Consider the following 23,313-nt stretch of genomic DNA (forward strand, 5'->3'; position numbering starts at 1 on the left):
GCGCCACTACCTGGCTGGGGCAGGGCTGTGCGCCACTACCTGGCTGGGGCAGGGCTGTGCGCCACTACCTGGCTGGGGCAGGGCTGTGCGCCACTACCTGGCTGGGGCAGGGCTGTGCGCCACTACCTGGCTGGGGCAGGGCTGTGCGCCACTACCTGGCTGGGGCAGGGCTGTGCGCCACTACCTGGCTGGGGCAGGGCTGTGCGCCACTACCTGGCTGGGGCAGGGCTGTGCGCCACTACCTGGCTGGGGCAGGGCTGTGCGCCACTACCTGGCTGGGGCAGGGCTGTGCGCCACTACCTGGCTGGGGCAGGGCGCCACTACCTGGCTGGGGCAGGGCTGTGCGCCACGCAGGGCTGTGCGCCACTACCTGGCTGGGGCAGGGCTGTGCGCCACTACATGGGAGCGGGGGGCTGTGTGGCACTATCTACAGAGGGCACTCAATTTATGGGGGTACAAACTGGGAGCATAAACAGGGCCCAACGTCTATATGGAAAAACAAAATTACGTTTACTGCCATTTTACTGCCGCCGTGAGGTCCCCCGCAAAAGGGCCTACTAAGTCTGTGTCGCCCAAGCGTCCACATAAACCTAGAGCCGGCCATGGTTGTGTATACTAATTTTTTTTTTGTATTGTTGTACATGGTATGCGATCTATAAAAAAATAAATATTCGATTTTGGTAACATAGTAGTTGCTATGTGCAATTTGTATTTTTAACACATTTGTGGATTGACCAAATATTGCATGGCCTCGGATTCAGTGTTTTTGAGCGCACAAACTCTTGTTGAGGTTTGGGGCATATATCAACTGCGCACCTTAATTTATTAACTTTGTGCGTAAATCTCTGCTTGCATGTGAGTTTCATTCTCAATCGTATGTTTTTTTGGAAAGGGATACATAAGATCCAGGCGAGGTCTGGGAAAATTTCTTAGCAAGGTGCTTCCATTCCTAAGACTAGATCTGTAATGGAATGAAAGGGGAAAGGTTTGTGCGATCGCCTGGGTCGAAGGACGGTGACCATCTTCACAGGGGGAGACGTAAGTTCTCTGACTGTCGTGAGGAGACTGTCCACTGTAGAAGCCAACTTGAAAGATTTCTGGTCATCCAGCTTCAAATTGGAATCTGATAATTCACAGGCAGATAGGTCTTCTGGAAAGAGAGACTGATTAAGCAGGTGATATCTAGGGTGCGGATCTGACCCGCTTAGGAGGCCTGCTACGGAAAGACAACATGGACAGGAAAAGTACACACTAAAAATGTGCCTGGTGCACAAAGCACCAAGAGAGGGGAGGGGTTGGGTTGGGGGGTGTTGAATTCATACTCAACTCACCTGTACTTAAGTCAAGCTCATCCACAGCTTTAAGTACAAGCAGGAAATCCCCCTCCGTTTGCCAACTGAAGGTGGGACACTATTGGGGAGCAAAGAGGGGCAACACCTCGGCTGGAGGGCAACAGGGGAGCATTGAAACACTGAGCACCTGCCAGATATTGGAGAAAGTAAAGCGACGACGACGACGACGACACCCCTGATACCCATTGAAGGAAAGTAAGAGGGAAATTTAAAAAAAAAGACTTACTAGCTCAGCACCTATAGGAGGGGTATATACTGTAGGCGGGGCCAACATTCCTATTTTTAGTGTCATACTTCATAGTGGCAACAGCACATACCCATGGTCTTTGTCCCGTAGCGAGAAACAAGAAAAGGAGAGAGCGTGGCAAAGCTAAAATGGTTTAGCTCAGTGTCTGCAAGCGGGGTAAAGCCTGTGCAGGAGGAGCTTACACTTCATTGCTTAGTGTCACTTCCTAGTGTCAGCAGCCTATACCAAGGTCTTCTGTGTCCCCCAATGATACGAGTGAGAAATTGTCACTTTCCTCTAATATATAACAAAGTTTCATATATCCATATGTATGGAGTCATGCCAAAAAAAAATAAAAAATCAGAAATACATTTGTATTTAAATAAGTGTGTGTGTGTGTGTGTGTGTGTGTGTGTGTGTGTGTGTGTGTGTGTGTGTGTGTGTGTGTGTGTGTGTGTGTGTGTGTGTGTGTGTGTGTGTGTGTGTGTGTGTGCTTTAACACCTCAACGATCGCCCACCGTCTTTTGACGGCAGGCAGTGCAGGTGCTTCGTCTACAGTGACGTCTTTTGGCGTCGCTGTAGAAAAGGCTGATGAGCGCTCCTGTGAGCAGGAGCTGTAACTAACAGCTCCTGATCTTAGTGCAGCCTGCAGAATACAGCTGGGGTCGGAAAACAACGCCGTGGTCCGTGATCGCGGCATGATCAAATGGAACTCCTCTCTTTGATCTAGTCATCGGAAACCTGGTGATGGGATCAAAGACCAGGGAATCCCTCTGCAGTCAGCCCTGGGGACCTAGAAAGGACACCAGGGCTGTCTGTTCAGTATGCCTGCTGCTAGGGCACACTATGTGCTGCCCAAACAGAAGCCGGTGTCAAAGTGACACAGTATAATGTATTAGCATACAGGAGTATGCGAACACATTATAAGTAAAAAATAAAGTTGTAAGTAAAGTTAATCTTTAATCGGATTAAAAAGAATCATTATTTTGCATCAAATCTATTTTATTGCCCCTACATTACATAAACAAAAAACCTACACATGTTAGGTATCTACACAACCATAAATTACCTGAAGAATGAATTTGACAGGTTATTTAGTGCAAATAATGATACAAGAAAAACTATGCGGAGAATCGTTTTCCCCTATATTCACGCCGTAAAAATAATTTTTTTATACCCACAAATTGTGAAAAAAAAATATATACTATTTCTACCGCATAAAACAAGGCCTCATACAGCCAAGTCAATGAAAAAAAAAAAGTTATGGCTGCTGAAAGGCAGAGAGGTGAAAACTGAAAAATGGAGCTGGTCATTAAGGGGTTAACAAATACATTTAGAAGAAAACCCAATTCAAGACATTAACAATATAAATAAATAACTTATAATGATTGATAGCTGCCATTAATAAACCAGTTTCTAGCAAAAAAAAAAAGGAGACCTTTATGCACATCATGGTTAACCAGTATTTTTTTTTTTTTTTTTACATTATAAAGCATTTTCTTTGACTCCAACATCAAATTTGCCCACACCCCTAAAAGGTAAATTACATGTCATCCTAAAACCATGAGTAGAATTATACTAAATGTAGATCATCATACCTCTAAATTGTTTTATCATATTTTGATGATTCTCCACGGCACCCTGTATAATCAACTCGGGCTGGTCCATCTTCCACCTCCATTCAGTGCCCACTGGATTAGTATGATGTCTATGGCGCAAAGATAGAGGCAAAATTATAAGTATCAAGCCAATTAATAAAACAGAGTCAATCTCTTCCCTGGTTTCTGGGAGATCGTTTGGCGACAGCGTACGATGAGCGGTGTAAGGTTCAGACAAGGTTTCTCCCTTAGTCGTAATATAGGGACACATACTTTATTTAGGATCTCATGCTTTTATTTCCATAAAACGTTTGACATTAAGAGGATTTTTGACACCATAGGCACTTATGGCGAGGCGGCCATTGTATCCAGGCAGAAACGGGCCTCCTGTTCCCGTCATAGCTGTGGGTCCTAGAGCTGAAACCCGCATCTATCAGACATTTATGGCAGATCCCATGGATATGCTAATAATGTCTAAAATGGGAATAACCCTTTAAGTGAACTATTGGAATCTAGGTGTTTTTCAATATTGGACCATCTTCCCCATTAATGAATATATAAATCTTTTTTTTTAAATCAAACCAGTTTTTATTGATAATACAACATGTATCATACATCTCATGTACATTAACTTGGTTCCAACCGTCAATACATTTTCAGTTTTGTACAACATATACAGTTATATGTATCATAACTCCCACTTCCCTCCATCCCAACTCCCCCCCCCCCCCCCCCCGCAGTACCTCCTCCTTTCCCTGACTCATATAACCATTCTCTCTCCTGCCTCCTACTGATATATCCATACTTGCCTCCTGATCATTCCACCTTAAGGTGTATTCTACCTCCCTGTAGTGCCATAATTGTGTTCCCATTTTCCCCATTGCTTATCGTATTTGTGTATTGCCCCACGTTTTAGGTATATCCGATGTTCCAATGCCACCGTGTGATTAACGTATTCCACTAGCTCAGACACCTCCGGGGGATCCGCATTCAACCAATATTTTGCTATTAGTTTCCTAGCATGATACAAAACCTTTTTTATGGCCAGTAATTCAGCTCCATCTCCTCCCTCCTCCCCCATGCAGCCCAACACATAAATCTTAGGTTCCAACGGAAAAACTCTCCCAAATACCCTCTCTACCATACCTCCAACCTCCTTCCAGTAATCATTCAGCTTCGGACAACTCCAGAACATATGCTTTATGTCTGCCCCCTCAAACGAACACCTGGGACACTCCTGCGTTGGTCTGAGTCTCATTTGCATTAACACTTTAGGCGTCCTGTACACTCTATGTATGAGAAAAAGTTGTGACCTCCTGTGTGCTACATTAATGGAGAGCATTTTGGGCGATTCCAGTATCTCCTCCCACTCATCATCAGTTATATTCCCCACATCCTCTTCCCATTTGCATCTGATCACCCCCATCGGATCTCCAAGGAATTTGGAAAGTAATGTACCATAGATCACAGAAATAATCCCTTTAGTGTCTTTTGCTCCCAACACCTGTTCCATCACTCCCATAGTAGAGCAGCCCAAGTCCACCAATCTACCCTGGGCCTGCGCCGCATGCCGCAACTGGAGGTATTGATAAAACATCCGATGTGGGAGTCCGAACTCCTCCTGTAACTGTGAGAACAATTTGAGACTTCCCCCCTCATATACCTGGTATACATATCTGACCCCAGCTTGTTCCCACTCCTGAAAGCCGTCCAAGATATGGAATTCCCATAAGTATGGATTATCCCATAGAGGCATATAATTGGAGCACCCAGTAACGCCCAGTATTTTTTTGCATTCCCACCAGACCCTATGTATCAATAGCAAAGTCGGTTTCCCTTTCGCCTCCCTCCTCAGTTTATGAGACTCCATTGCCTCTAGTATATCCTCTCCCCGACTCAAATGATGCACCAGTTTCCCACTAGAGTCCCACTCTTCCCTATTCTTCCAACCTTTAAAATGTTGTGCTTGGGCTGCTAAGTAATATATCCACGCATTTGGAATAGCTAATCCTCCCTTTTCCGTTGGCAATTGTAATTTTTCCAATTTAATCCTGGGGATCCCCCTTTTCCACACTAAGTCCCTAAACAGATTATGTATTCTCCTGAACCAGTATTTAGGCAACCACACTGGGGCATTATGCACCACATAAAGAACCTGAGGCATCAGAATCATTTTAATCAGGTTTGCTCTTCCTAGCGCTGAAAGTGGTAGTCCAAGCCATATTCTGGTCTTATCTTTTCGTTTGTCCAATAATGGTTTCACATTCAGCGCAACAAAATCCTGCACCCTCCCCGAGACCTTAATCCCCAGATATTTAAATTCCTTAACACAAGGTACAGCAATTCCCCCCACCACCAGTGGCACCTCCAATGGTTTGAGTGGCAGCAATGTCGACTTACTCCAATTAATTTGAAGCCCTGAAAATTTGCCAAACCGTTCCAATATGGTCATTATCAACGGCAGTGACCGAACTATCTCTCCCAGGAATAGTAAAATATCATCCGCATATAATGCTATGCGTTCCTCCAGCTCCCCACATCGAAACCCTTCTATACCCGGATGTTGCCTTACCACATTTGCCAGAGGTTCGATCGCTAGAGCGAATAATAGCGGGGAAAGTGGACATCCCTGACGCGTCCCCCTCTCTAGTCTAAAGGAATCTGACATCCGCCCATTGGCTCGAATCCTAGCCACCGGTTCCTTATACAGCAATTTTACCCATGTTATAAAATTATTCCCAAATCCGAACCGCTCCAAAACAGCCCACAGATACCCCCACTCCACACTATCAAATGCCTTAGCCGCGTCTAAGGACAACACTGCTCTACCCTGTGTATCTGCAGCCTCTGTCTGCAAATTCAAGAATAATCTTCTTAGATTGACTGCTGTAGATCTTGATGGCATAAATCCCGACTGATCCGGGCCCACTATCTTAGTCACCACTCTTGTCAGCCTATTAGCCAGAACCTTTGCCAAAATTTTTACATCTGCAGACAGCAGGGATATTGGTCTATAAGAATCCGGCTGTGTTCGATCTTTCCCCTCTTTAGGAATGACTACTATTGCCGCTTCATACATAGTCTGTGGCAGTCGTCCCCTGGCAAAACTATCTTGGAACACCTCTAATAACTCTGGCAGAAGCTCCCCCCCATATGTTTTGTACATCTCTGTAGGTATACCATCCATGCCTGGAGCCTTTTCATTTGCCATAGAACTCACTGCTTCCTGCAATTCCTCCAATGTAATTGGCTCTTCCAGCCACTCTCTCTCCTCCTCCCCTAAGGTAACCCACTCCATTTCCTCTAGATAGTCGGTCAATAGATCTTCCGGATAATCTACCCTCGTACGATACAGCTCGGTATAGAAGGACTTCAACACATCCAGTATGTCCCCTGTTTCTCCAACCAGTGTCCCCTCTTTATCCTGCAATTGGTGGATGAACGCACCCTCCCGCTGAGGCCTAGCCATATTTGCCAACAGTCTGCCCGTCATTTCCCCCTCCTCATAATATTTTTGCTGCAAAAACAACCTTTTATTAGCTGCCTGTTCCAGTTGATGTTCCTTTAGTAATTTTAGGGCTACCTTCCACTGGGCCTTCGTTTCTGCTGTATTATTAGCTACATGAGTCTCCTCGGATAATGTCACCCTTTCCAGTAGATGTTTTCCCACCTGTCGTGATCTATTTTTAATGGTCGTGATTTCCCGGATATACACCCCCCTGATATTCGCCTTCATAGCATCCCATAAGATATCTATAGGTACCGTACCTTTATTAAACTCAAAGTACTCCTGCAAGCTCGCAGTTATTATCTCCTCCCCCACTAGTCGTATCCAGAATGGATTTAGCCTCCAATGCAGTCTTAGCCCCCCTATCTGCGGACTAGTTCGAACTTTCAATATCATTGGGGAGTGATCAGACAGTGACCTTGGCAGATATTCCACCCCTTCCACACACTCAATCCCTAACCCGTTACTAAACATCAAATCTATTCTAGACAACGATCCATAAGTAGATGACACACAAGAATATTGCGTATTAGAGGGCCACTTTGCCCGCCAAATATCCGTGTACCCCACCTCTATCATGTACTTCCCAAACCGTGTCAGAACAGCCTCACCTACCCCCCCCCCCCCCTTTTGGAAATTTATCACGTCTTATATCCATTACATTGTTGAAGTCTCCCATAAGTATAGTCGGGACCATCGGCCAACTAGCCAGCCTTTCCAACACTTCTCTTATTGGAACCACCGAGTATGGGGGAGGCACATACAGTACCACAATTATACATTCCCAATTAAACAACTTACAATGTACCCCTACATATCTGCCCTCTCCATCTTTAAAGGAAGCCAAACAGCAAAAAGGTACATCCCTATGAACCAGGAGACTAACCCCCCTTGAATATGTGGAATGATAGGAGTGAAAGCTGTGTCTAATCCACACCCTATGTGCCTGCTGCACAGTATCAGCGGTAAGATGAGTTTCCTGTAGTCCCATCACTCCAGCAGACTGCCCTTTCAGAAAGTCAAATATAGCTCTCCGTTTTGTTGCCTCTCCCATACCTCTCACATTCCAGGACAAAAGATTTACCCTACCCCCCATCTATCCATTTTTTTTATCTGACAGAGGCCATTACCCTTGAATCCAGTGCCAATCAGAGCGTACTGCATTTCCAACTCCCTTTCCCTCCAAAACATTCTCCTCCCTCCACCCCCCTCCCTAGCCCGCCCAACATTCCAGAAACTTACCCTCCAAAGAGGGCCCGGGCTGATGAAGAAAACTCCACCAATGTGACTGTTCAGCTTCCCACTTACACTGCAGAAACACATCTTTTCCCACAGTATAAACCTGAGAACTACAAACCTCCCGCCACCTTACTACCATAGATATATAGCATTTTAGTGACTCCAACATCTTCAATTAACCTGACATCTCTGTCTTTCCTTCAGCATTATAAACATAGAGGCTGCAGCCCCAAATTAGAACAGTAAATAAAATGCAGAAAAAACAATGCCTTATTCCCCTGTGCGGCGCATCCTCCTTTTTCATAATAAGCAGAGTCCCCTCTTCAACCATCCACCTGATAATCACGCAGCAGCTTCCTCTCGATTCTGACGAAGGCGATCCTCGTGACTGTCCAGCCATCTTAACGCATCTTTTGAGTTCTCAAAAAATTGTACAGATCCCAGCGCCGCAACTCGAAGTTTCGCCGGGTACAACATGGAGTATTGAACACGCAGATCCCTCAGTCGTCGTTTGATATCCAGAAATTGCATCCTTCTTTTCTGGACCTCTACAGAAAAATCCGGGTAAAATGACACTTTCACACCATTCACCCGTATATCCTGTTTTTCCCGGGCCTGGCGAAGAATTAAATCTCTGTCCTTATAATGAAGCAGCTTTACCAGCACAGGTCTTGGCGGCCGTCCAGGTGGACCCGGGCGAGTTGGTACTCTATGGGCTCTTTCCACCGCAAACAATGGTGTCAACGACTCCTTGCCAAACACCTCCAGTAACCATTTTTCGAAATAGGAATCCGGATTGGACCCTTCCACTTTTTCGGGTATTCCCACCATCCGTACGTTATTGCGACGTAAACGATTTTCCAGGTCATCCGTTTTAGATAACAGATAAGTAACATCCACAGCTACCGCATTTACATCTCTCCTCATGGGCAGCATTCTGTCTTCCACATCACTGACTCTACCTTCCACCGCTGTTGTACGCTCCGACACCTTCTGCAGATCGTGCCGTATTATGGAAATATCCTCCTTTATTCCGCCCACCTGGCAAGTGAGTTTAGCTAGTGTGGCATTACATAGGCTTACCGCCGAAAAAACATCTGCCAACGTAGGCCCAGGCTTATTTGAATTGTGCGGGCCTCGATCCAGCCCTCCTCCTGAGCTGCCTGCAACATCTTCTCCATTCTCCTCCTCCTCCTCTGAATCCACCTGTGCCCGCAGCGGTTCATATCTGGACCCGGAGTAGCCTGCCTGCTTTTTCCCTCCTCCTGTCATCTCTCCTCCAGCATCTGCCTTCACGGGTGTCTTTCTGGCAAAGCGCTCCAGTCGGGATGCCGCCGCCCCTCTCAAGTCTCTGCTCTCTGCCATCACGCACATGTCGGCGCCATCTTGTAATCCCAGCTCACCTTCCTCTGCCGCCTTAGACTTCCTTGAACGGGTCATTACAGCCTCCAGATTCTACAGAATAGTGTCACCAGGTTCTCCTCCTTCTCCCCTCTCTGCACAGGTATGTCTTTGTTAGAGAAATTTAGCCACAGGATGTGTTTCAGGATATCGGCAGCGGGAGCTCCGGTTCCTGCGTCCGCTCACATATGCCGCTAAGCCACGCCCTCTGAATATATAAATCTTAGTGTTTAATATACCATGGCTAACATACTCTAGAATGGATTTTACAGACTAATATTATTTGACTGCTGACACTGGAAGAGGGGAGAGACAGGAGCGAGGCTAGATGGGAAACACATCATTTATAAAGTAATCAGAAGGTGTCTACAGATACATTTACTGCAGCAATGGTTATAGGAACTATAGGAAAGAGTGTATGTTCACACCGCCAAATAACCTAAGGTAATAAGAAGTATTCATATGGTGCACAACTTAAACCCTTACTATTTTTTATTTATTTTTTTTAAATACCAAACAAAATAAAATGAATGCCCACTGATCATCTGCAATAGATGGTTAACGTATAGGTAAGCATAAAAGAAAAACGTAAGAGGCACCTAATAGGAAATCCGAGGAAAATAGTAGTCCGATAAAATGAAGCCAATTTTTTTTTGTGCTTGATGAGCAGAAAAATGTGCAAGCATGAAGCCTGACTATCTAAAATGCTTCAAAGAGCAAATTTCCCAATCTTTACATCAGATCATGAATGAATTGCAATGATGACAATATGCTGATTAAAAACAAATGATAGACTATTGTGGGCTTAAAACCGGGGATAATTAAATTAATTTTTTGTTTTAAGTCAATACCCCTGCTTTGATAAAACAGTCTCATTTTGGAGGTACTGCAGAAAGCAATGAAACACTGTTGAAAGATGACATGAAAGAACAAGGAGACATTCTTCAATGTGCCTTATTAATTCATGTATTAATCAATGTGTCCTACAAGTGAACTATTGGTGTTCTTATAAGATCAGATGTCTTCATGGCTCTCTCCCAGAGTTATCATGAGTTACAAGAATTACTGCGGAAACCCTAGTAACCAAGGGCCTCTAAAAAAACATTACATTGAGCGGCTTTCATGGCTAGTTACTTGAAATATGCCCTGCAGCTGCTGTCAGACCTGGAGGTAGCTAACCGGCACTGAATTATTAATAGGGCTGTAGCGTCTCAATATCAATGTGTAACAGGTATTCACACTGTACTATACGCCAATCTAAACTAACAAAAAAAGTGACAGTTTCCTTGGCATCGGCAAAAATGGAGAAAAGAGTTACTAGGTAGATAGACCCAAGTGTGTAATATTCTAGGTACATGAAATTTAAGCATACAGACAGATAATGTAACTTGATTAAGGGTCAGTTTACGCTAAGTTTATTGGTACCGATTTTGACGCGGAAACCGCTTTGGAATCAGCACCAAGAAACTTGCGTTTTTGCCCATGGTCCTTGCGTTCGTTTCAGTGGCCAGGGGCAAAAAAAGGCAGCGAATACCGTGGAAAAACAGTGCAGGCAGTTCAAAATTCTGAGGGGATTTTGGGCAGATTTTTTCCTTCCTGCAAAAAAAAACTCTGTGTGAACAGGGCCTTAGATGTACTTTAGTATTTCAAGGTTTACCTCCAGCAGAAAACACATTTGTTAGCACAAGCCAGACTGGGAGTAGTTTCCATACATCTGTGACTTTCAATGCCATAAAATGTGTGCTTGTAACAGCCTCCTCTTCCTCGCAGCATGGACTAGAAGAAAAAACAAACTTTTCAGCATCATCACACTAGCACGTTATCGTACAACATAATAAAACCCAACAAATGTGTGTGAATATGACATAACAAAATAAAACGCAATACGCAGAGGAGTGGAGGCAGCCATGTTTTACAAGTGCAGGCTTATGCATTACAAAAATACCTCTTGGTTAAGAGAACCAAAATTAACACTGGATACTGGTCTTCCCAGGATCTCACCTTAAAACGTTGTGTCATGGCAGACATTGATGGCATATCCACAGAATACAACATAAAATGTCTGATTGATGCGGCTCTGGCACTCACACCTATCTCAAAGACAGAGATCTCCTAACTCCATCCAGTCTGGGGAGACGGCCGCTGCCGCATCCAGTCAGGTAACCTATAGACAGCAGGACTGGTTCCCAAAAACAGCCAAGAATCCCATTCACGGCTATAGCAGTTACGGGAACAAAGTAGCTATTTTCAGAAACTCGCCCTGCTGTGCACGGTTTACCCACCTGGATGTAATGGTTTCTGGGTCCGTTTTTTTTATGCCAAAGCCACAAGTGGATAAAAAATTAAGGAAAGGATGTGTTTGTCTCAAAAAAAAATTACAAAAAAAAACACTATCTGTGTGATCCTGGTCTTAAAAATAGGTTTTCACAAAATCATAAATTATGACCTATCCACAGGAAAAAAAACGGCAACTTATGACGATATATTTAGACTCCATAGAAAAGTTGGGCACTGCAGCACATTTTCAATTTGCCTCTGGCAACACAATGGGGAATACATATTATAATAAATATAAAAAGGATTAACTGCTTTTCCCCAGTTGTATTAGAGTTAGATTTATTTATTATTTGGACAACCCCTATATTTAGTTCCTACACCCAATATTCAAGTGTATGGATAATTAAAAGCTATAGAGCTCTTAGTTTCAACAAAAACAGACTGTGACACCGCTTCCTGCTAGTTTAATACAAAAATCGTAACGGTCCCATGCCGCATGATCAAATATCATTTTGGATATTTCACTGGGAAATGCTGCAGCAATTCGTGTCCTACTCATATATGGAATATAAGGCCTTGTGCAAAAAAAATATTCTTATATTCCTCCAGATGCCCAGACATCGATTATTAGCACAAAGTGGACAATGTTCACAACTCACTCCGCGTACGAGGTTACTATTGCTCCAAAAGCTCGGTTTAATTTTTTTTTTTTCATACTGGCAAATAAATAAAAATAATAATACATTTACAATGCTCTTAAACCGCAGCAAGCATGCAATAAATTATTAGGGTGGAATTTCAGAAATGACGACTCACTAACATTTCAGACCCGGCCATGATAAAACACCACAGCAGAAAAACCAGCCTGTGTGAACCCACACCGATGGTCAGAGTGCAGAAATCTAAGTGAGAAAAAATAAGGCGACACAATTAATAAACTTTTATTAAAACAAAAAATACCTTTGTCCATCGGCAAAGCTTAACACCTGAATGGCTTCCAATCAGTCTGTAACCTGGAAAGCAGAAGGGAGAAGTCAGTGGGAAGTTGTGATGTGCCGGAAGCTATTACTGGCGGACAAGGTCAATTATCCTGGCACTTTTACTCTCCCTAATCTCCAGAGCTGTCAGATTTATAAGCGATACAATTCTCCACTATTATTTTAATATGGCAGTGGAGATACATAAAGAAGGCAGGGGATAAAAGAGACTTGCCACAGAATGCTTATGAAAGTGTCAAGAAGAAGTTATTCATTATAGACCTAAATGAGTTCTCAAAATCAGAATATCATTACTCAAGTTGTACAATGTATTAATCATACGATTAACAAAAGAGAAATTTCATGAAAAGTAAAGAGACTCGGAGGAAAAGAGCTGGTAGCGCTTTCCTGAGGTTTCATCATTTACCAGAATTCATGAACAGCATGTCCCGCTAATTTACATATGGAGTAGATCTAACTAGCGGGCGGCGCAGAAAAAGACAACATCTGCAGTCAACACTTCAGCGAGTCGTTCCTACAGTAAGAAGCGCATCACGTCACTTCATACTGCACTTCCATTTACACATCTCCTTAATAAGAATATGTAACCAAATATTCCTCCATACAGTCCGGTACTAATGGATCTATCAAAAAAGTTATTAGCATGGTGATTAAACACATGGTTTTCACGTTTGGTGGTGGCATAAACAAATAGATATTTCCCACAAAAATATTCTAGCACCTTTTTCTTTGCTTCTATATTGTCGTATATAATCCGGTCAGACAGTGATAAATTCGGATAAATGACCCTTTTCTGGACATCTGGCAGCCATGTTTTCCTCATTTTACCCCGACAGAGTAAGAGTATGTTCAGATACTGCGGAATTGCCACAGGTTTGCTTTGTTGATTCCACTATGCAAATCCACGGCAATTTACTATATAAGACTCGTGGATGAGGTTTGCTGCAAGTTCTCTATATGTCGCAGAAAAGCAGCAGATTTTACCCTTTTCAATGCATAGGGTGAATTCCGCAGCAAATCCACATGTAACACATCAAGATATTGCGGAATATTTGCAACAAAATCTTTGGCGGATTCTGTCACTCCTGAACTCCTGTTAATCTGGAATTTGTCAAATAACCCAGAATGTAGAATGCAGATCGATAATGATGGGGATTTTTGTTGATAATGGTGGATACCAATAACAAAGCATTTACTTTTAACGGATTTATTTGGTGCAGTACATAAAAACTACACGGAAACTTTATGTACTGCACCATAGAAATAATGTTTTATAAGTAACGGCTTAGTTATTGGTTTCCACAAGCAGCGCCAACAAAAATCCCCATCATTACCTACCTGCGTTCTACATTTAATTACCGGTCCAGAACAGACTCCTGGTTGAGGGGAAGTTGGTAGCCGCCTACATTTCTGGTGTCCCATTACACAGAACTACCTTAACTGAAGTTGTGCCCCCAAGCACAACTACGATTACCTAACCCCTCCGTCTCCCTACATATTAAAAAAAAAAAAATATTGCCCTGTGAAGCGCAGTCTATTTTTGTCTCTTTTCCCAAATACTCCCAAATTTAATACTAACTGGAAATCATCTGAATAGTCCTAACATTTAGTGAGAGGTTGAAGAGAGAGAGGTAAGTGACAGGCAGGGCCATGGACTGGAGAGAACCCAGTCAGTCTCTATGTTGTCCCTCAGATGCGTTTCAACCAACCAAGGGTATGTTCACACGGCCATAAATAGACCTGAAAAATCGGGAGCAGAACGCCTCCAAACTTCTGCCCATTGATTGCAATGGGAAAACTGCGTTCTGTTCCGACGGGCCGTTTTTTAATGTGAAAAACGGGCACGTAAAAAAACAGCCGCGAAAAAGAAGTGCTGGTCACTTCTTGGGACGTTTTTCATAGAGTCTATTGAAAACCGCTCCAAAAACGGCCGTAAAAAAACGCCACAAAAATCTTGAGTGGCTCAAAAAAGGTCTGAAAACCAGGAGCTGTTTGCCCTTGAGAACAGCTCCGTATTTTCAGACGTTTTTTTATTCAGCGTGTGCACGTACTATAAGTCGGTATCATCAGTTAGATGCAGGAGCAGATCAATGGGTATTGTTGACCAGCCTCATATGAGGACTTTGTGCAGGTAGCAGCATTTACACACCAGGTTTTTGGGTTTTTTCACAGAGCTTGTGTCCGTTACGTGAAATTCACAGCATGCCCTATTCTGCTGTGCTTTTGCAGACCAGATTTGCACATCAGTCTGTGGGTGCATGAGAAAAAAACCACACACAGCACACGTACGATATCCATGTGCTACCCGTTTGGTTTCTTTTCTGCATTTCTTTAGCAATGGATTAGTGTTAAATAAAAAAAATAAAAAAAGGCGGAGAGAGAAATACCAGTAAGCGCTTGCAGAGGAGAAACCCGTACGATAAAAACTGGTAACACACGAACATTCATACGGATTAAGAATGGTCTTATTTTTGCGGACACAAATCGGACATGCTCGTGTGCATAAGGCTAAGCTCACATCTCGTTTTTACGGTCGGTCTGACGTGCATGTTTTGACATGAAAAACCAGTGTCAAAACGTGTACCACAGCGTGTACATTGATTTCTATGGTCAGGACGGATGTCCTAAAAGTGTAGTTTGCGCATACGTTTTGTGTGCTTACGTCCTATCCTTTTTTTCTTCCACGTCCAGAAAAGTGTAGTCTACTACGCTTTACAGCACTTTTCCAAAACGTATACTACACGTATACGTTTTTATTTGTATTGACGTCAATGGAAACGTATGGGCGACTTATGCAATCTTAAAGAGGCTCTGTCACCAGATTTTGCAACCCCTATCTGCTATTGCAGCAGATCGGCGCTGCAATGTAGATTACAGTAACGTTTTTATTTTTAAAAAACGAGCATTTTAGGACAAGTTATGACCATTTTTGTATTTATGCAAATGAGGCTTGCAAAAGTCCAAGTGGGCGTGTTTAAAAGTAAAAGTCCAAGTGGGCGTGTATTATGTGCATACATCGGGGCGTTTTTACTACTTTTACTAGCTGGGCGCTCTGACGAGAAGTATCATCCACTTCTCTTCAGAACGCCCAGCTTCTGGCAGTGCAGACACAGCCGTGTTCTCGAGAGATCACGTTATGTCGTCACTCACAGGTCCTGCATCGTGTCGGCCACATCGGCACCAGAGGCTACAGTTGATTCTGCAGCAGCATCAGCGTCTGCAGGTAAGTAGCTACATCGACTTACCTGCAAACGCCGATGCTGCTGCAGAATCAAATGTAGCCTCTGGTGCCGATGTGTCCTTGCTCGTCCGACACGATGCAGGACCTGTGAGTGACGACACAGCGTGATCTCTCGAGAACACGGCTGTGTCTGCACTGCCAGAAGCTGGGCGTTCTGAAGAGAAGTGGATGATACTTCTCGTCAGAACGCCCAGCTAGTAAAAGAAGTAAACACGGCCCGATGTACGCACATAATACACGCCCACTTGGACTTTTACTTTTCAACACACCCACTTGGACTTTTGCAAGCCTCATTTGCATAAATACAAAAATGGTCATAACTTGGCCAAAAATGCTCGTTTTTTAAAAATAAAAACGTTACTGTAATCTACATTGCAGCGCCTATCTGCTGCAATAGCAGATAGGGGTTGCAAAATCTGGTGATAGAGCCTCTTTAAACCCTACGTTTCCATACGTAAAACGAATACGTTTTTGTCACCATATATGGAAATATTGACTTCAAAGTTTGATTTAGCTCAAGAACAATAGAAAAATATCTTTTAAGAAGTACGGACACAAACGTATAAAACGGATACTACAAAAAACGTAAGCGTATGTTACAAAACGCATATGTCGTCGTATACCACAAAACGAGATGTGAACTTATCCTAAGGCCTAAGTGGCAGCAGAATAATAAAAATGACAAACATTAACAAGTAGCAAAGTACTAAAAAATAATAACCTTTTCAGATTTATGTGATATCACTTGTCAGAATTTTTGCTGTATGAATGGGTCCTACAACCATGTCTCCTAGTGCCCACAGGGGAGGGAGCGGTGGGCACGTAAGACTGGTGAACTGTAGGGGTGAGATTACTAGCTTGTTGCACAATAGTTTTTCCTTTGAGTGCATATGTTAATTAAAGATTTAGACTCTTATGTGGAGCACACAGAGCTTTGAGTGCCATATTATAAAAAAACGTCTATAGACTGAACTGTAGTAAGCTGAAAGCCATTTAACAAGCTATATAAAAGAAACAAACTTGCATTTATGCAACAGGAATTTGCAAAGTTGCTTAAAACATTAGAAGGGTAATTGCCAGCTTATAAAGCGATGGCATATTGCTAGGACATAAGGGGTTCAACCTCTGGGACTCGCACCAATTCAGAGAATGAAGGGGCCACAGTGCTGATTAAATTGAATGAGGCTGCGCTTCAGTTCCCTTAACAGCAGGTGGCCAGGGATCGCCGATGTGCAAGGAAAACCAGCTAAGGCTATGTTCACACAGTTTTTTGAGAAGTTTTTTTTGACGCGGAAACCGCTCCGCAAAACTCTTCAAAAATGGCATGAAAATGCCTCCCATTGATTTCAATGGAAAGCGGGCGCGGTTTTCTCCTCCGAGCGGTAAAACCGCCTGGCGGGAAAAATAAGCAACATGCCCCATCTTCGGGCGTTTACGCCTCTGACCTCCCATTGACTTCAATGGGAGGCAGAGAAAGCGTATTTTGTGGTGTTTCATGCCCGCGGCGCTCAATGGCCACGAAAATCGGCGTGCAGGGAGAGGAAAATCTGCCTCAAACTTCCAAACTGAATTTTGAGGCAGAAATTCCGGCCTGCCAGGGAACGAGGCGTTAAAATCAGCGCGGACCACATCAAACATATTGTGAGCAGATCTGACCAAATTTAGCTGATCCTGCAGATAAATAGCTCATGTCTATGGCCAGCTTTAATTCCAACCTAGTTCTGACACGGTTGACAATCCTAGGACTGTACAAGCATATCAAAGTAGGAGCGTCCAATCAAAATGAAAACTAATCTTATCTTATTATAAAAGATACCAGCACTTATTGCCTGTAAAAAACAAAAAAACAATGGATTACTGGCACCAGCCACCCAGGGTTAATATCAGCTGGGATGATGGTTTGAATGCCAGGTGGCAACCAAACCTACCATTATACCAAGCCACCTCACTTTCCCCATTGCCCTGTCTAGAGCCTAATTTACGATATGGCCCAGTAGCTGTCAAAGCGTCTGTTCCAATCCTGAGGAATACAACAGTCCAGAGAATTTTTAGAGGACACCTGTAACTTTTTACACTTGTAACCTGTGCTTTTTTTTTTTTTCCTTTCGTGCACATGGGTCATGGACATTGTTTTTTTAAACTTGGTTACCAGTCAATCGGAGATTAGTGGTATTTTAACGTTAAGCCACCAATTAGCATGGACAAATCCCGCCACCAATTAGCATGGACAATTCCCACCCCCAAAAAGACTACCAGGAAAGGCTAAACTCATAGGCTGTGTACACATGGGGCGGATACGCTGCGTAAAAGTGTGCAGCGTATCCGCCCCGTGCGCCTTCCAGGTGAAAGAGCGCACCAAACTGTAGCGCAGTTTTTCGCCCTGAATGTCCACTGCGGAAAAATTCCATCCCAGGAGACCGCTGCAGCTTGTGATTGGTGGCAGCGGTGGTCACATGGGATGAAACATCCTCCCAGGAGGCCGTGACTGAGGGTGGAACACAGACTTCTGGGTAAGAACAAAAAATGCAACAACTGCTACTTTTTGCGGGACTTACCTCCCCATTGAATTCAATGGGGAAAATCCGCAACAAATAAGCAGCGTTGAAGCAAATACAACAGACATGCTGCGGAATAAAGTTCCACACCGCAGGTCAATTTTAGCGTTTTTTCTGCTCCATATTTATGCAGCGTGTGGATGAGATTTGTTTAATGTCATCCACTTTGCTGCTACTGGATTTGCTGTAGATTTTGCGCAACTAATTCCTGTGCGGAAAAAAAAAAAAGCAGTATTTACACGTGTGAACTGACCCTTAACCCCTTAATGACCAAGGTATTTTTTACGTTTTTCCATCGTCGCATTCAAAGAGCTATAACTTTTTTTATTTTTTCATCGACATAGCTGTATAAGGCCTTGTTTTTTGCGGGACAAGTTGTATTTTTTAATAGCACCATTTTGTTTGTGACATGTCCGAAGTTTTGATCAGTGGGGGTCCGAACAATGAAACTCCCACCGATTGCTAAAATGAAGCCAAAAGTATCTAAAATGAAGCGGTGCTGCTTTGTTTTTGACAGTTATTCCCCAGAAAGCTGAGCAAGTGGTGTACGGGCTCATAATCTGTTTTAGCGATTGGTGGGGGTCTCAGCGTTCCGATCCCCACAGATCAAAAAGTCTATTCCTAGAACACGTCAAAAGTTTTATAAAAGTTAAGTTACCGTTCAAATAAGAGCAATTTCATTATTATCCTTGTATAGGGTCATCGAAGGGTGATAGTCCAAACAAAACGGTTACCGCAACAGTTCAGCTCGTGCATTATTCACGACATTTGTTTTATGGTAAAGATCTTCTGTGCTAATGCAGTTATTTGGAGAAGTATCAAACGTGAATCATTGATCAATGTGAAAGTAATGAGCTTCCAGCAGCATAATCAGCTGAATAATGACTGCTATCTGACTACCAACTTCCAGATCAAGTGTCAATCACATAAAATCCCTGAAAGCAGATTTGCAATCTATTATTTTTGACCCGTTGTCTATTTATATTTTTAAAAAGGGAACCTGTCACCAGCATTTTACCTATTAAACCAGCAATACCTGGTGGAAGCGGGTGAAAAACAATTTTTACGTAAGGCCCTGTTCACATCAGCATTGCCCTTCCGTTGAGGGGTCCCGTCTGAGGTTTCCGTCGGGTTAACCCCTCAACGGAAAGGCAAACGGAAATCTTAACTTCCATTTGCATCACCATTGATCTCAATGGTGACGGAAACTTTGCTAATGGTTTCCGTTTGTCACCGTTGTAAACGGGTTCTCTTGTTTTGACGGAATCAATAGAACAGTCTACTACCGGTAAGTAATCAATCTTTTACCCTTTCACCTATGACAGCACCCCTAGAGATGGACAATAGAAATCAAAATTTAGGGTGGGACCACAGCTTGTAGTACCTTTCTACCAAAGGCGAAGTCAGAGGCTGTATGCAGTTGTAATCGGTAATGCTTAAGGAAGATGTAAGGAGTGCTCCATGTAGCAGCTTTGCATACGTGGTCTAGAGATGCTTCTGCTCCCTCACCTCAGGAAGTGGATACGGCCCTTGTGGAGTGAGTCCTGAAGAACTCTTGAGGCAGGAGATTCTGATTTACATAAGCTAAACATATGGCCTGTTTGATCCATCTAGCTATAGCCCATCTACTGGCTGCCGAACATTTGTTAGCACAATGGAACTGAACAAATAAGTTTTCTGAGGTTCTTAAAGGGAATGTGTTGCCAGAAAAACATGTTTGTTTTTTTTTAATTAAACATTTAGTGTGTAGGTGATTAAACATTGTTCAAATTTTTTTTATTTTTTTCACGAGTCAGGAAATATTATAAATTAGATTCTAATTTATAATATTTCCCATTGCTGGTCACTAGATGGAGCTATTCCCAAAATTGCAGCATTGCAAAATTGGGTAAAAAGCCCTCGCTCTAGTGAGCTCTCAGCATCCCCCCTCCTTTATCCTGGCTAGTGCCGGGATAAACGAGGGGTTTGAACGGTCTAACCTCCTACACTGTGTGTCGCCATTTTTTGAGCTAACACACAGTGTAGTAGGTTTACATACAGTAGTAAACGTACACAAACACGAACATACATAGAAATCTCTTACCTGCTCCTGCCGCCGCGGCTCCCTCCGGCCCGTCCGCTCCGTCTGCTGCCGCTGGTCCAAGTGCACAAGTCCGGAAGCCGCGACCGGAAGTAGTAATCTTACTGTCCGGCCGCGACTTCCGGTCCACAGGAAAATGGCGCCGGACGGCGCCAATTTCAAATTGGACTGTGTGGGAACGGCGCATGCGCCGTTCCCACACAGACGGCGTACACAGAAGTGGATGGGACGGGAGCCGTTCGCAGTCCCTATGGGACTGTGGCTGCCGTATTTCATGTCTGTATGTGTCGTTAATCGACACATACAGAAATGGAACAAAAAATGGCAGCCCCCATAGGGAAGAAAAAGTGTAAAAATAAGAAAAAGTAAAACACAAACACACAAATAAATATAAACGTTTTTAATAAAGCACTAACATCTTTAACATATGAAAAAAAAATTTGTGATGACACTGTTCAATTAAAGCCTTAGTGATATTTAAGATACTGGACTACGCATCTCCTTATGTCCAGGCAGTTAAACGGTTTTTCCCTTGAATTTTTAGGGGAATCACAAAAGGAGGGGAGAATAATTTCTTGGTTTAAGTGAAATGGAGATACTACTTCAGGAAGGAACCCTGGTAAAGTTTTCAAGATGACCATCTTCTAATAGTAGGGTATATGGAGGAGAGGCAGAGAGTGCCTGTATCTCACTTACTCTACGTGAAGACGTGATGGCTAACAAAAATGTGATTTTGAGTGTCACCATCTTTAGGATCTTAAGGATTACCCTTTCAGTTTCCAGGCTGTCAGATGAAGTTTCTGTATTTCTGGGTGCATTACTGGGCCCTGGTATAGGAGATCTGGTACGGTCAAGGATGATCTGAGGACATTCTCTATTGGTCTATTCGGCCAGAAGGGGGCTACTAGTATTATCGAAGCCCTGTCTTCCCAGATATTTCTGATCACTCTTGGGGAAGACATAGGGAGGGTGGGGGCGGGGACGGCATAACCCCTGTCCTGACTCCAACACTGGGAAAATGCATCTATCACAGTTGGGTAGTCTGTGGGATCCAGGGAGAAGACTATTTTGACCTTTCTGTTCTCTCTGGACGCAAAACAAGTCTAATGAGGGAACCCCCCCCCCCCCCCATTTGAAAACTATTTTCTGAAATATTTCTATATTCGGGGACCATTCTGACTGGCGTAACCTTTTCCGGCTTAGGAAGTCCGCTACTTGGTTGTCCCTCGCTGGGAGGGTTAACTGGTGGCACTTTGCCAGAGAAAATATTTGGGAAGATAAATTCATCAGTGGAAATTATCTCGTCCCTCCCTGATGATGTATAGAAGTCACTGTCGTTGTGTTAACTGAAAGGATCTACACATTCTGACCTGAAATTTCTGGTACAGTGTTTTTCATAGTTTGAAAAACCGCTGCCAGCTCCCTGAAGTTGGAAGACCTTTGTGTAGCCTGACGGTCCCACTGACCCTGAAGAAGCATGAGCTACCCCACCCCAGGGACTTGCATCCGTGGTTATGTTGAGAGTAGGTGCCATTACCCATGGATTGCCCCGCCTGAGGTTCTCCCTGTTCAACCACCATTTGAGAGACAGCGTGGCTGTGGATGAAATGTGGAGGGATTGATCTAGGGATCAATGCTCTTGTCCCACGGATCTAAAACATCCATTTGTAGAGCCCTAGTAAGTCTTGCCACCTGAAGAGTACCGGACTAGAGGATATTGTGGCATCCGAGCGGTCAGTGCGTCCTGCTGCTTCTCCTGTCGTTTCGATCGCGGAAGTGGATGCTGGAGACTGTGGTTCCATTTGTTCAGGCCTAAATAGGCCTTGGACTGGCTGAGGAGGCCCTCGGCTTCGGACGCCATGAAGCCCCTCCTGCCAGTTAGGGCTGCCGGAACCACAACTTCCTGGGACGTGGGAACGTCACTCGTTGGAAATGATGCAACCAGACGTTTCGCCAGAATATGTCGGAAGCCGCCAACGCCGGGGCTTGTGTACCAGCTCTCAAGGCAGCTGAGCAAGGCCCAGAGATAACCGCTCTCCCTCCAGAGGAAGGTCCCTCGTCGTGGGACCTGAAACCTGAACCACCTCCAAGGAGGGAAGTGATGGACCGGGAGAGGAGGGAGTACCTACCCCAGGCTTAAGGTTGCTCCCTCCAGAGGAGACTTATACCATCCAGAGCACTCCTAGAGAAGGTAAGAACCTGCTAAGGGGTCTGCAATCCAGAGAGAAGTGCTTTTTCCAACAGGACAATCCCATTCGGAGGACAGGAAACCAAACAGTGTGTGGAGGAGGGTGTCCTTTTTTTTAGATCATCAGGCTTCAGCGAATGGGATGTCTCTCCAGGGGTGCTGTCATAGGTGAAAAGGTAAAAAAAACGTTATGGTTGCTGAAAGGCAGACAAATAAAAACTGAAAGTTTTAACTGGTCATTAAGTCTTTCAGGCATGGTCATTAAGGGGTTAAATCTTATCCGCTTGCCTGTAACAGCCTTCCGCTGTGAACAGATCCGCTACGTAGGGTACCTAAATGCAAAGATAAAAACTGCTACAATATTGATTTTAAAACCAGCATTTAGACGTAGCACAGACAAAGTGCAGGGGGATGAATAACGATACGATTAAGCCATGGTTTTTTTAAAGAAGAAAATGAATTGAATTACAATTCCTTTCCATAACTGAGCAGCTGCTTTGGTTGAAAGTGATTGATGTAAAGTCATTTAAATCACACAAGCAGGTGTTTCCATCGGAGAAAAAAAAGACGGTAGAGGAGCATTTAGTCTAAAGGGAAAAATGATACGATCATAATGAGAACAGTATAAGACACATGTCTACTGGATTTTA

General features: G+C 43.8%; 1 protein-coding gene across 2 annotated transcripts in view; it reads right to left on the minus strand.

The window, feature by feature from the left end:
- Nucleotides 1–23,313, minus strand: part of LOC142742780 (S-adenosyl-L-methionine-dependent tRNA 4-demethylwyosine synthase TYW1-like) — a 197,188-nt gene that overhangs the window by 120,383 nt on the left and 53,492 nt on the right. For both annotated transcript variants that reach the window (XM_075852901.1, XM_075852902.1), the window contains exons 9-11: nt 12,562–12,614; nt 10,982–11,100; nt 3,177–3,286 (exon numbers count right to left, since the gene is read on the minus strand). In XM_075852901.1, the coding sequence (XP_075709016.1) occupies nt 3,177–3,286; nt 10,982–11,100; nt 12,562–12,614 (282 nt within the window). The remainder of the gene's footprint in view (nt 1–3,176; nt 3,287–10,981; nt 11,101–12,561; nt 12,615–23,313) is intronic.

This window comes from Rhinoderma darwinii, chromosome 2 (genome assembly GCF_050947455.1).
Source record: "Rhinoderma darwinii isolate aRhiDar2 chromosome 2, aRhiDar2.hap1, whole genome shotgun sequence".
Classification (NCBI taxonomy): domain Eukaryota; kingdom Metazoa; phylum Chordata; class Amphibia; order Anura; family Rhinodermatidae; genus Rhinoderma; species Rhinoderma darwinii.